The sequence below is a fragment of the Chlamydotis macqueenii genome, chromosome 15 (genome assembly GCF_036417535.1).
Source record: "Chlamydotis macqueenii isolate bChlMac1 chromosome 15, bChlMac1.mat, whole genome shotgun sequence".
In the NCBI taxonomy this organism is placed as follows: Eukaryota; Metazoa; Chordata; class Aves; order Otidiformes; family Otididae; genus Chlamydotis; species Chlamydotis macqueenii.
In genome coordinates this window covers 12236917-12249743 of record NC_141570.1, presented here as the reverse complement: position 1 = coordinate 12249743, position 12827 = coordinate 12236917, and the positions used below count along the sequence as shown (strand labels likewise).

The 12827-nt window shown below is 57.1% G+C and overlaps 1 protein-coding gene across 3 annotated transcripts; it reads right to left on the bottom strand.

Moving 5' to 3' along the window:
• Positions 1–673: 673 nt before the first annotated feature.
• Positions 674–11319, bottom strand: LOC147598865 (uncharacterized). 3 transcript variants are annotated; one of them, XM_086760194.1, is made up of 4 exons: positions 11071–11319; positions 3094–4128; positions 2789–2967; positions 674–1474 (listed from the first exon to the last, which is right to left on the bottom strand). In XM_086760194.1, exons 2-4 carry the CDS (start codon positions 3500–3502, stop codon positions 1097–1099), a joined length of 966 nt encoding a protein of 321 aa, XP_086616320.1. In that variant the 5' UTR covers positions 3503–4128; positions 11071–11319; the 3' UTR covers positions 674–1096. The 3 variants fall into 3 exon arrangements, with proteins under 3 accessions (XP_086616320.1, XP_086616319.1, XP_086616321.1); XM_086760193.1 differs by having other exon boundaries at positions 11154–11319; XM_086760195.1 differs by lacking the exon at positions 11071–11319 and adding an exon at positions 4488–4762.
• Between the last annotated feature and the right edge of the window lie 1508 nt (positions 11320–12827).

Here is a 12827-nt window from a genome sequence, read left to right as displayed (position 1 = left end):
CTTCTGTTAGGTATGGTTTGTGCAAAGCATGGTGACCAGAATGAAGGAAGCCGGCTTGGCTGATGCAGAGGAAGGACAAACCCTGTCTGCTCTCCAGGTTCTCTGCTGGGGGATGAACCAAGGCCGCCCCCCAGCAGACACCTCCACCCGGCGGGCAAGTCCAGTTTCTAGTCCCTCTGGACTCCACTGCTGCAGTGAAAGTTCGCCAACCCCTCTCTGCTCGAGCAGCTCTGTACCACCACCAGCCTGCACTAGGGCTTGCCCTTGCTGCTGGGGACTGCAACCAGGATGTCCTGCCCAGAAAAAAAAAGGGTTAGAGGAGAGACAACTGCCCAGCTCACACCCAGGTGCAGCTCTTACTCCTCTGTCCTGCCGATATCGTGGCCAGACAGCAGGCAGGAGCAGTGCCAGGCTCCAGACCTGCTGAGAACTTGGGCTGAGGAGGATGACCCAGGTGGAACCTGCTCAGTGACAGATTGTTTCCTGCACAAGTGTGATATATCCCTGATGGTGGCTGGTGCCAGGCCTCTGTTAGCATCCTTCGTGTGCAGACGCTCTCACCTCATGGGTTTGAGCCCCCTGCGCAGCTCCGCGCACGGTGCCAGTGCCCAAGACAGATCCAGTCTGCAGACTGGTGGGGCAAGGGACAGGTAAAGTGAAGAAGATCCCACGCTGTTGCTGAACCGTGATGTATTAGATTTTTACTGAACAGGGCCCAGCAGAGGGAGGGCACAAAGCATTTCTGTAATGGATCACCACAGCACTTGGCCCACATGAGAGGAAGCCTCAGGTTTTCTTTGAGATCCGCCTCCCTGCCGAGTCACTCCTAGCCGCGTCTCCTACTTGCAGGAAGTCTGTGGGGCAGCCGTCAGCTCCAGCGCCAGCCAGGATGGGCAGCACGGGAGCTGCCCACTGCCCCTTCTCTTGTGCCAGGCAGCCCCTTTCAGGGCTGAAAACACGAGGCACCAGCCCTTCTCTGCCGGGTGCCCCACAGAATCCTTAGGCAGCTGCCACAGCCGTCGAGAGGTGGGTCTTCTTCTCAGCTCCATCCCACTGTCAGTGCGGCACTGCTGCAGCACGCTGGCGTCGCGTGAGGTCAGATGAGCTCCATCTTGAACTGGCTGAAGTTTGGCACAGCAGGCGAGGGCTCGGCCACACTGCTGAAGGGGAGGCAGGGCTGGGTGGCTGGCACGGAGCCGTGGCTCACAGTGGAGCTGAGCTGCTGCAGCGCCACCAGCACCTCCTGCTGCAGCTGCTGCTGGTGCTCCTGCCGGCGCTCCAGGCGGCACTGCCTCTCCAGCACCGCGTGCAGGGCCTGGCTCAGCTTCTGGATCTCCGTCTGCACGGCATCCAGCGTTTCGGCAATGGCATGGGAGCCGGGAGCAGGGGGAAGCACTGGTCCACCCCAAGCAAGGTTTTGATTTCCAGGAGTCGCGGAGTTTGGTGGGGCAGTCTGAGTGCTGGCATCTTTGACCTGGAGTAGCAGGAGGCAGGCGAGAAGGGAAGGTGAAACGTTACCAGTGGCTCCTTTAATGGCGATTAGCAAGAGAAGGGCTTATCCTGCACTTAGCTACAAGGCATGAGAGAAAGTCATCATCTTGTTGCGGACCTCTAGACCTCACTGGGGCACTTCATCCCCAGCCAGCCCCTATGCCGCTGCTCCGCAGGAACTCCGCGTTGCCCTGCGCGCTGTCACTACATGCTCAGCCACCGGTGGTGGGTGCTGCTAGACAACAGCCAGGCTGAAATGGCGTATCCTGGGGGTTTTTTTTCCAGCCTTCCCATTTCTTGTATTGCACCCTGGAGCAAAGGGCTGTTCTGCCCCAAGAGGGATTATGAGCTGGTTTTGAACCCCAGGGGAGCCTTTCTCCTGGAAAGGGTGTTGAACAACCTGCATCCGCTCAAGCAGCTGGCAAGGGCTCTTGGCAAACACCTGAGTGGGCTGGAGAAGACATTTGCTGTGTCTGAGCAGAGACAGGCAGTGGATGAAGGCGCAGCCGGACTCACAGCTGTGGTTTGTATCCAGGATGCCACGGCAAGAAGGGTGCCAGCATCCTACCATCCTTCGTGGGGCAACAGCATGACGTCTCTGGAGGTCGGAGGCTGCTCTGAAGGGGTAAAACCTTGTGTGCTGGGGCAGCCACACTGCCCCGCTGGCAGCTGACCCAGGGCCGGCCCCGTGACTGCTGGGTCACTTGCGTTTGCCCCACGGCTCACTGCAGCAGCCAGCAAAGCTGGGCTTGGCTGTGCAGCTGGCCACATGCTCGCTATGGTGGGTGGGATGGCGGCACGGACGTGGCTCTGCTGGGACAGCATAGGCATGGCCATGGCCTGGGGGGGTTTCGTAGCACAGCAAGGCGGGGGTACACACATTGGGGATTATGGCAGCTGGATGTGCGCCGGAGGGTGGCCAGGCCCTAAGGAGGGGGTCCGTGAGCCGCAGGTTGGAGGCCAGTGCTGGTGGAAACTGGCGTCACCGCAGCCAGCGTCATGCAAGGGCAGCAGCGAGGGCTGGCTGCAGGCGGGTGGGCAGCACACCCCACGGCCCCAGCAGACGGAGGGGCATCCCAGACGAGCTCACCAAGCGTCAGGGTTGAGCATTGCTCCAGAGCGCAGCTAGCAGAGGTCGAGGGGGCATCTCAGGAGCCCGTCATCCCCCACGGCCTGTCCCATCTGCACGGGTTAGACGCAGCAGGGCACTGTGCAGGGCCGTCCCAGCGGGCAGCATGCCAGCTCCCGGCCAGAGCAGACGGGCTCTCCCACCCCGCCATGCCACCTGGCACCCTACCTTTTTCTGGAGGAGGATAGCTCTGTCCATGATCTTCTTCTTCACCATCAGGGCTGGGTTCCTGCCAGGAGGTGTGACCAGCTGCCCTCTGCTGGGCAGAGGCTGTGGAGGGGTGGCTCTCCCCCCTGGAGCTGGGCAGCTCCCCAGAGCCGAGGGGGTGCCAGTGGAGCCATCATCACCTACAAGAGACAGCACGAGTAGTGCCTCGCAAGGAGGCTCCCGCAGGCGATGGGGAGACCTCTCCCCCCACCAGCGCTGCTGGGGGTGACAATGGTGGCAGCCCCCCATGGGGAGCCAGGCCTTACCGTTCCCGGGGGGCAATCCCATGGGCTGGGCCTCCCCGAGCTGCCCACCGTCCTTGCAGGGCGAGGCCGTGCTAGCCATCACGATGCTCTCCTTGGTGCCTTGGCCGCCAGCAGGGCAGGGCACCTGGATGCTCGCGGAGCCCCCACCGGGCATTGCAGGGCACCAGGCACTCGGTGGCCTGGGCGGCTCAGCCTCGCGCCCCTGCAGTGGGGGCCAGGGCTGGTCCCTGTCCCAGCCAGCTGCTGCCGACACCAGCTCCACGCTTTTCCGCTTGAGGAATAGGTACACAGCCTGCGGCGTCACCCGGATGTCGTCCAGCTCCAGCACCTTCTTGATCTTGCGGAAGCTCAGCCCAGCCCTACGCAGCTCCACGATTCTCCTCTTGGCATGGTCATCCAGCCGACCCATCGCTGCCAGCACCCCTCCTGCGCCCAGCACCTACATCCCTGGAGCACAGCTGCTGCGGGGACGCCGGCAGCCCCCCAGGCAGCACTGAGCCCCACGATGGTGCTCAGGCTCTGCTAGTGCTCTGCCGCCGGACTGCCAGCCCCAGTCATGGATCCACGCGGTGCCATTCCCAGCTTCCAGCAGCGACCCAGTTCCCAGCGGAGAGGAGGATAGAAGCAGCTCTTCCCACCAGAGTGACTAGGGATAGCCCAAACCCCGTCCCTCGCTCATGTGGAGCCCCCTCAGAGCGAGGGGTCCAGCCTCGTCCCCCAGTCCACCAAGGGCACGAAGGCTGGTAACAGGCTTGGCTCTGCCCAGTGTCCTAAACTGGACATCGATTCCCCACTGCCAGCAGAACGGCGAGTAATCGGGAGCAGTCAGAGTCCCAGGCTCAGTATCCCAGGGAGCTCGGTGCGAGTCCTGACAAGCGGTGGTTCATCGCGCGAGGCTGGCAGGTCCCTGCAGGGCCTTGTGCCTCCTTGGTGGCCTGGAAGGCTCTAGCCAGCAGAACCAGGTATGCCCACGTTGACACCTACTGCCTGGAAACCCCTGCTGCCTTCAGGTCTGGAGACGACACTGCCCCGTACCTTTGGGAGAACCAAAAGCAACCATTTATACACCAGTGGCAAGGAAGGGACAACTGGAAATGTAATTACTGCACTTCTGTTTACCCTCTCTCCCCACGCATACAGCCTTGGCTGGTGGAGTCAGTGGCTCAGGACGTGGAGACACGCGCTGCGTGTGCGCTGGGGCACAGCAGGGACCGCGCTGCTGTTATGGCCCTCACACGCATGTCTCCACTGGGTCGCACCCAGACCAGCCCTGTCCCTGACTGCAGGCATCCTGGCAGGGCCAGGTCAGGAGGGACGGTGCTTGGAGTTGCGTATGTGTATATATACGCTGACATCATGTGGGGACAGGCCTGCATATCTGTACACATACCCACCTATGTGTGTACACAATGGTGGAGGGGCTTTTCACTTCCTCTCAGCTTCCTTCACCTGCAGGCATTTCTTGGACACGCGGGTGCTGCAACTGCTGCCAAAAGGACACTTTTGGGTTTCGTCTTACCAAAACATCCCACTTCCACAATTCCGATAGGAGAGCAAAACCCACTTCGGATCAGCAATGTATGATAGAGGCTGACCACTACATGGTTGCTGTCAAGCAGATGTGACACAAAACCTTCTCCCAACGCCATTTCCCCAGGCACGTGTGGATCTTAACAAGGACAGTAATGTGTTTTGTTGGCCAAGGAGGCACACAGACTGTTGCACATCAGCACAGAAAGCCACAGGGAGAAATGAAGCCACTTAATTCGCCACAAGAGTTGTACCCCTCTGTGTTTTACTTCTTCCATGGCTAAAGAGAGAGACATTAACTCCAGAGATGAAGTCTGCACTTTGCGCCAGATCCATTTACATGGAAAGGCCTCCCCACGCCCTGCCACGCGCATTAGGGACTGGGTAGACAAGAGCTGGGGGATAGCGGATACAGGAAAACAGACACCGCAACTACAGAGCAAGAGGAAAAGGGCAGAAATACCCAACTCTCCCCATCCCAGGGGGAGAGGCTACCCGCAACCACCACCTCAAGCCTCCTGTGGCTGCAGGCACAGGGAGCTCAGGCCCTGGCAAGAAGCTCTGCCCTCCTCCCACAGCGGTTCAAGACATGGCCAGAGGACATCAGAGCAAAAGCAAAGTGGTGGAGCTATCTGAACAGCTGGTGACAGACAAAGCGTAAGTACATGCCAGGAAAGCCAGCGCCCCACGCCTGTAGCCTTCACCCAGCCTCCGCACAGGATGGGAGACGACGAGCACGCCTTGGAGATGTGCTGACTCTGTGCAGCGTCTCACCCAGCTCCCTCTTCACTGAGGATGTAGCTCACAGTGCCGTCCCCAGGTGCCAGCTACTTCTTTCTTCACCCGCTGACCCCCCCACGCAAATCCTGCTCGCTGACACTGTGAGGGTGTGCAAAGTGCCCAGCGGCAGCTCCCTATGCTGCTGGGTGGGAAAAACAAGCCACCAGCAAAGGCAACATGTTGCCCCTCCAGACAAGACAGCATTCCAGCAATTCCCTCCAAGATCACAACAGCCAGCCCCTCTGGCAGCTCGGGTCTGGCTCCATCGCTAGTTACACCTTTCTTTACCTAAGGCTGGCTGCAAACTTGCAGTTTTCCTGTACTAAACGTGCTCCCCGCTTCCACAGCTGAGCCCACTCCCTTCCCCTCTTCCTCCCACTCCAGAGGGGATTTTCCCAACGGAGCTGCAGTCTGTGGCATGCACGCAGCTTACGCCACGCAGCTGCTCAGGTTACACACTGACAGATGAGACCTTTACACTCAACTGGCCTACAAGATCTTTGTAACTCTCCATAGTTTTTGGACAAGGAAAAAAAAAAAATCAGTCCAATGAGAGGGAGAGATTCAGAGATTTTCCTAGACCTGTGATTTTGATTTTCCTATCAATTCTCAGGGCCAGGCTGGGGGTGTGCGTGGTTCCTCTGGCAGTTTCCTACACCACTCAGGAGAAGTTAGTTCAAGCGGTGGCTTTGCAGCGGGACAGGGAAAGGGAGTGTATCAGTGGAAGCAAATTCACCGCACTGCAATCATGTGAGCTTACTCTCTGCCTTTACCCCATTTCATTTCTGCGGATATCAGGAACACAGAAAGGTTTTGTCTCCTCCAGAAAGTCCCTGGAACACCCTCATCTGGGCTGACTCAGCCTTTGCTATTTCTGAAATACAGCAGGACCACAAAGCCTGCTTGGCTTGGAGGTTTCCAGACAAAGTGTGGGCGCTGCAAGCTGTGTGTGGACACCAGAAATCCCCTGTTCCGAAACCACGGCTACCTCCACCTCCCTGGCTATCGCCTCGCGCACCAGCCGCAGCCGCGAGGTGTTCGGCAAGCCTGAATTCTGCAGTCATGGCTGCGTGGATGCAGCATCGTTCCCCTACCAGCTGTGATTGCTTCAGTGCGATTTCTCGTGGGTCTGCAAGCGTCCTTTCCCCGCTCACGCCCCCTGTTTCACAGTGGGATGCAATGGCCGGAACACTCGGCTTACGGCGAGGGCTGGAGAGGGCTGTCCTGCAGCACTACAGGCTCCCAGCTTTGCCCTTTGGTGGGTCGGCTTTTGAGACCCTTCCCAGCCAGCTGGACGTACACATTTGTGTGAGCAGCTGCATGTTTTGTTATACAGCCAGGCCTGCAAAAGGAATTTTGCTTCAGCCTGCTGATTTAGGCCTCTGTCCAAATTTCAGGTCAGCTACCCTTTCTTCAGCTGCTGCTGAACCCTTGCAATGCCTTAAGTTTTCAAGTTCTTAGCTGTAGCTGTGAAAGCTCCTTCAACCAGGCATTGCTGCTGGTAACGCCTCTGTTCTGTAACTCTGCACGCAGTACAGAAAGACTAGAGCCTGGAGCAACCTTCTCATCACCAGGATTATTTCCTTAGCTCTCCTGCTCTCCAGCCCAGAAAATGTTATATACAAAATGGAAGAGCCTCAAGAGAGGAGAAAGGCGGCAGCACGCGTGCACACCCCAGAGTTCCTTCAGAGGAAGTTCTGAAGTTCCTGCAGTTCCAGGCAGAGTGGATTGAAGGTCTGAGGAGGAGGAAGAGCATGAATCCAAGTTTCCTACAGCCCAGGTGAAATTACCTCACCATTAGCCTTAGGGCAAGCAGCAGGCTTTTCCTCTTCACTGCTTGTTTCGGCGCCAGTGCGAGCCCCAGCCCCAGGAGGTGAACGCGAGGCAGAGGAGCTCCCCAGCATCCACCCTGCGAGCCCCTCAGGGAAAAGCTCCCCCGCTTGCTGCACACGCGTACGCCCACCAGCTGCACTGCCACCTGTTTCTTCCTGCAGGCCTGATTACCAGGGTTTGAACGCCAAACTCTCCAGGAGCTGAGCTTCAGTTGTGTGACCAGAGAGTTGACTCATGTCTAGGAAGATTTGCCTCTCCCTTCTGTCTCACAGCCGCAGGCCGCGGCTTGAACACAGGGCAGTTTTTACCCTGGGGAGGTGAAAGCAAAGCTTCTTCTGAAATTCATGCTGGGGTGAAGCAGGGGAGAGTCAGCTCCCCGCAGAGTCTTCAACAGACAGCAGTGCCATCCCACAGTCACGCAACCGCTTTACGCTGGGGCTGCGTTTTCTCAATGGCTGTTTAAGTCATCCAGGTTAGCCACGTGACAGCACGCCCGCAGCCAGCCTGGCCCTCCGGGGTGGAACAGCCTTGGGGAGACGCAGGCATTTATCCGTGGATGGACTTAACCGCAGCAACAAGCTTCAATCCATCATTTCAGAAGCAGCGCAGCCCCAAGAGCAGCAGGTACCAAGGCGGAGCAAGTGAGACAAACTGCTGATGCTGAGAACGGCTGTGAACGGGGAAGAGGGAGGAGCAGCTGAGGGAAAAGCTGCGACCCATGGAGAGTGAGAAGATGCAGCTCATCTGGTCTGGTCTCAGCAACTGAAAATGGCCGCTATATGTTGTTAACAACCCAGCGCACATTAGACGCAAGAGCTTGCTGTACTGCCTAGAGTGCAAAGTACTCCTGCCCTAAGAAGGTCCACGCAGGACCATGAAGGACAAAGTTAAGTGTGGGGATGTCCCTTCCCTTTCCCTTCCTTTGCCTTTGTACGGGGCAAGGCCAGGGTACCAGGGCATGGGACAGGAAACAGTTTGACCAACTTGTAATGGAGGCAGAGGACATCCATTGCTCCGCAAAAGCAGGAAAATAAAGAAGGGGAAGGTGTTAGCAATAGGGAATTGATCCTCATGGACCTCATAAGGAGCCACAAGCCCAATCTGCCAGAATTCCCTCCACCCTGGGCCTTGTGGCTGATGGCGGCTCGGCGAAGTCCTCTTGCACACCCTTCTCTCTGCCTCCCATTTCCAGCTGCCTTCTCAGATCCCCAGCACGCCTTTGGGGAGCTGGAGCAGCTGCAAGCAGCTGGGGAGGGACACGGATCCATCCTCAGCGGTTTTACTGCTTCCCCGCAGCATTCTAAACAGCCACTGCAAAAGCTGGCACGATGAGTTCTTTTTCACTCTGCAGCAGCTCAGAGGAGGGGGGAAATATTAAAAACATCCCCCAGAAGCACAAGGAGGACAGTGCTGGTTTAGACCTGATTCAGATATGGAAGAGAGCTTCTTGCAACCAGGAAAGCAGGAAGGGTTGTATATCCCTCCCGGGATTTGGAAGTGAGCTGTTCAGAGCCCAGACCTAGCTTTGCTCCATCACCTTTGACAATCAACCTGTTCCTTTAGGCTCTGCTTGAGGAGCAGTTGAGGAGCTAGTCCCCTGCCTGGCCACACTTTAAAAATGGGATCCTCAAATGGAAAATACAAAACCTTAAGGTTCTACTTTAAGGTTTGCAGCACGTGCAAGCTGAAGAAAGCTGGGTCCCTCTGAGGTTTCTTTAATTAGCAGTTTTGGGGCTCATAAATTATGAGTAGGATGATACACATAGTTTGCTTTTGATGCAGACAACGCCACTCCAGCCTTGTGCTAGCTGGGAAACAGGGTATGAAGGCAAGGTGACAGGGTAAATAGGACTGTTTGGGGGCTCAGGGTACCAGCCGTATAAACAGTACCGTTCCCTCATGTTTGAGGAAAGGGATGGAGGAAGCTCAGGAATACAGAAAAATCCACCTTGATGGTCAAAGGATCCCAAGACACACAACGCAAAGTGGCGGCACTATAAAATCGTGCTGGTGGATAGCTTGTGCAGAAAGGCTTTGCATTGGATCAGCTCTCCTGCAGCTCAAAAACCATGGGTCAATGTCAACACCGTATCATGTGGTCTGAGAAATTCAGCACGGTTGATCCCTTGAACAAACTCTTCAAGCTGAGCTTAAGCATTCAGACAAGAACAATAACTACAAGTATCTCACTGCCTTTACCTGTACAGTCAACATCAGCCTCTCCTTAAAGTGTTTTGCACCTTTTAGTCTCTGCTCTCCGCAGATGCAGCCCTCCCAGCAGAGAGAGCTGCAAAGGCTAAACCACAACCATACCTTGAATTTCTAGTGTTCTTCACACACTCAAATAAGAAACAAATAAATCACCACAAAGTGTAACATGGTATTTGTTCCTTGTGGTGAAACCAGGATATTTGAGGAAGGTTAACATTCAGCAGGCATGTTCCTACAGCATCAGGGCATGCTTTGTAAGTCTTGCAGGAAAACAGAGAAAAAGTGCATCATGGCACAGTTTTTAGACTAAGAGCCCTGAAATACAAAAGCATACAGGCACATCCAGGCACAGACAGTCCTGGAGCCTCGAGCTGCCGGCGTGCACTGCAAGAATCAGCCTCAGGCCTCAAGAGAGGGCAGGCCAGATGTTCAGAGACTACTGCTGACTTAATTCACCTAGAAGCATTTCAGCTAAACTGCTAAGTTCACCTCATTGTGCAGATTAGGGGGGAACCCCAACAACCTCATTTTTCTGCTGTTCCAAATCTATATAGCTACTCGACAGTGCAGCTTTTGGAGACCTGGACTAATCTCAACTCTCTGCAGAGATAACCAAGGCTGTTAAAACATGCTAGGATGAAAAGTTTCCAAGCCCTTAGAGAACAAATCCTCCATCCTGCAGTTCGTCTAGCAAAGCCACGCAGACTGTATCTCCTGAAGCCAGACACACATCTTGCCCCACTCTAACAGAGGAGCAGAAGGAGCAACAGACTGAACAGGGAGACAGACCAAAGCACGGGGAAAACATCGGCACCAAGAGGCTGCCGGCTGAGCCAGCGCAGCAGAGCAATCCCTACAATGCCTGTGCCTCACCACAATAAAATCCACGCCAGTGGTTTTGTGCTGCTGTTGGTAGAATAACCCGCTGATCACCTGGGTCTTCTGGGGCTCAGGGAGAGCTCTCTGCAGCCACGCCACCACGTCACTGCAGCTTCACAACCCAAAGCCAATTAATAGGGAGGAAAGATGAAGCACCCAGTTGCAAGATGGTGCAACACACAGGACAAGCACTTTCAGCCTCAGGTGGCGCTTAGAGAGGCTGACTTAACCAGTCCCAACCAGCACGGGCCGCTGGAGCCGTTCGCCGGCAGAGCTGGCAGTCAACGGCGCGGTTCTCAGCAGCAGTCTGGAGGTGCAGGAATGAGGGTAAAGAAAAACACCGGGGCAAGATCCAAAAGCAGCACTCGCGGAGCTCCGTTCTCTCCTCTCCTGCTTGCCTTCGGTGTCTTGGCTGGAGCAGCTTTGTGACTGTCTGCTGCCTGAAACCCACCACCCAGCAGTACATGGACACACGGGCAGGTCTAACGGGCGCCTGCTCCTCCGCTGGAGAACGTGCGAGTTCGAGAGGCAGCCGGGGGACAGCACTTCAGATGGGGCACGCCGCTCCCAGCTCGGACACCGAGCCCCAGCGCGGCCCCAGCCCCCGGCCTCCCCGCCCGGAGCGCGTCCCCGGACCGAGCAGCAGCGCTGCGCTCCCTCCGCGCCTGGGACGGCTGCGGGCCGCGGGGGCTGACCCTCTCCGGGCTGCGGCCCCCTCCCCGCCGCTCGCACCCCGCAAATCACCGCTGCCAGAAGTGTCTCTGCACCCCTCCCCATCACCCGCACAGCCTAACGCACAGAAACAAACGGGCAGCGCACCCACGTACAGGGACTAACGGCGACCGCTGGGCGACTCCCGGGCGACGGCCCCCACTTGCCGCTGCTGCATCCTCGGGTGGCCGCGGCCAGCCAGGGTCCCAGGCCAGGGACCAACAGCCAACTTTTTTGGGAGGCTGCCGTTTGAAAACCCACTGCCCTCTTTGTTTGGTTGGGGCAGAGCCAGCGAAGGCTGCTGGGAAGGTCGCCCGGGAGTTGTGTACCGGCAGGGAGGAGCCCGCCTTTAACTCTTTCGGGGCAGCCGTGCTCCGGCCCCACCGGCCGGCCGGCCCGTCCCAGGTCACCGCTGTGTCAGAGGACGGCGGAGAAGCCCCGCAGGAGCGGGGCAGGAGGCAGCAGTGCCGGCCCGAGAGCTCCCGGGCCCAGCGGTGGTGGTGGGCTGCACTGCGGGCCTGGTCATGGCCCTGCCGTTCGCTGTGAGGCTGAAGCAGACACATGCTCTGCCGCTGTCGCCTCTGCTTCTGCCCCCGAACGGGACGTTCAAACCTCTCTTCTTGCTCAGGCTTGGCAGTCATGTCGATTGCTAGCAGACCCCCCGGCACCCTGCCACCGTGCTGGGGCTGGCCTGCTGCTGGCAGCTCCAGGGAGAGAACCGGCAGGAAACTGCTTTTTCTTCACAGCAGTATTACTTTTCTGCTGGTTCAGTGAACTCGCCAGACCACCCTTGGAGAGACAAGAGCCATTATGAGAGTAATGGCTTCAGCAGGGCCTGGTGTGACAGGACGAGGGGTAATAGTTTTAAAATAGAAGGAGGCAGATTCAGACTGGACATCAGGAAGACATACACTGAGGGTGGTGGAGCACTGGCCCAGGTTGCCCAGCGAGGCGGTGGATGCCCCATCCCTGGAAACATTCCAGGCCAGGTTGGCCGGGGCTGTGAGCAACCTGATCTGGTTGGAGATGTCCCTGCTCCTGGCAGGGGAGTTGGACTGCATGGCCTTGAAAGATCCCTTTCCATCCAAACCATTCCATGATTCTATGATTCTAATAAGGGTGTGCATGGCTTTGGGACCAGACAGTCATTATAGAATCATAGAATCATAGAATGGTTAGTCTACTCCAACCCCCCTGCAAGGAGCAGGGACATCCCCAACCAGATCAGGTTGCTCAGAGCCTCATCCAGCCTGGCCTTGAACGTTTCCAGGGATGGGGCCTCCACCACCTTTCTGGGCAACCTGGGACAGTGTTCTATAACTCGCATCATAAAAATTTTTTTCCTAATTTCCAATCTAAATCTACCCCCCTCTATTTTAAAACCATTACCCCTCATCCTATTGCAACAGGCCCTACTAAACAGCCTTTCCCCATCTTTCTTGTAGGCCCCCTTGAGGTACTGGAAGACCGCTATCAGGTCTCCCCGGAGCCTCCTCTTCTCCAGGCTGAACAGCCCCAACTCTCTCAGCCTGTCCTCATAAGAGAGGTGCTCCAGCCCTCTCATCATCTTCGTGGCCTCCTCTGGACCTTCTCCAACTGATCCATGTCCTTCTTGTGTTGGGGGCTCCAGAACTGGACACAGTACTCCAGGTGGGGTCTCACCAGGGCAGAGTAGAGGGGGAGAATCACCTCCCTCGACCTGCTGGCCACGCTCCTCTTGATGCAGCCCAGGATGCGGTTGGCCTTCTGGGCCGCAAGGGCGCATTGCCGGCTCATGTTGAGCTTCTCGT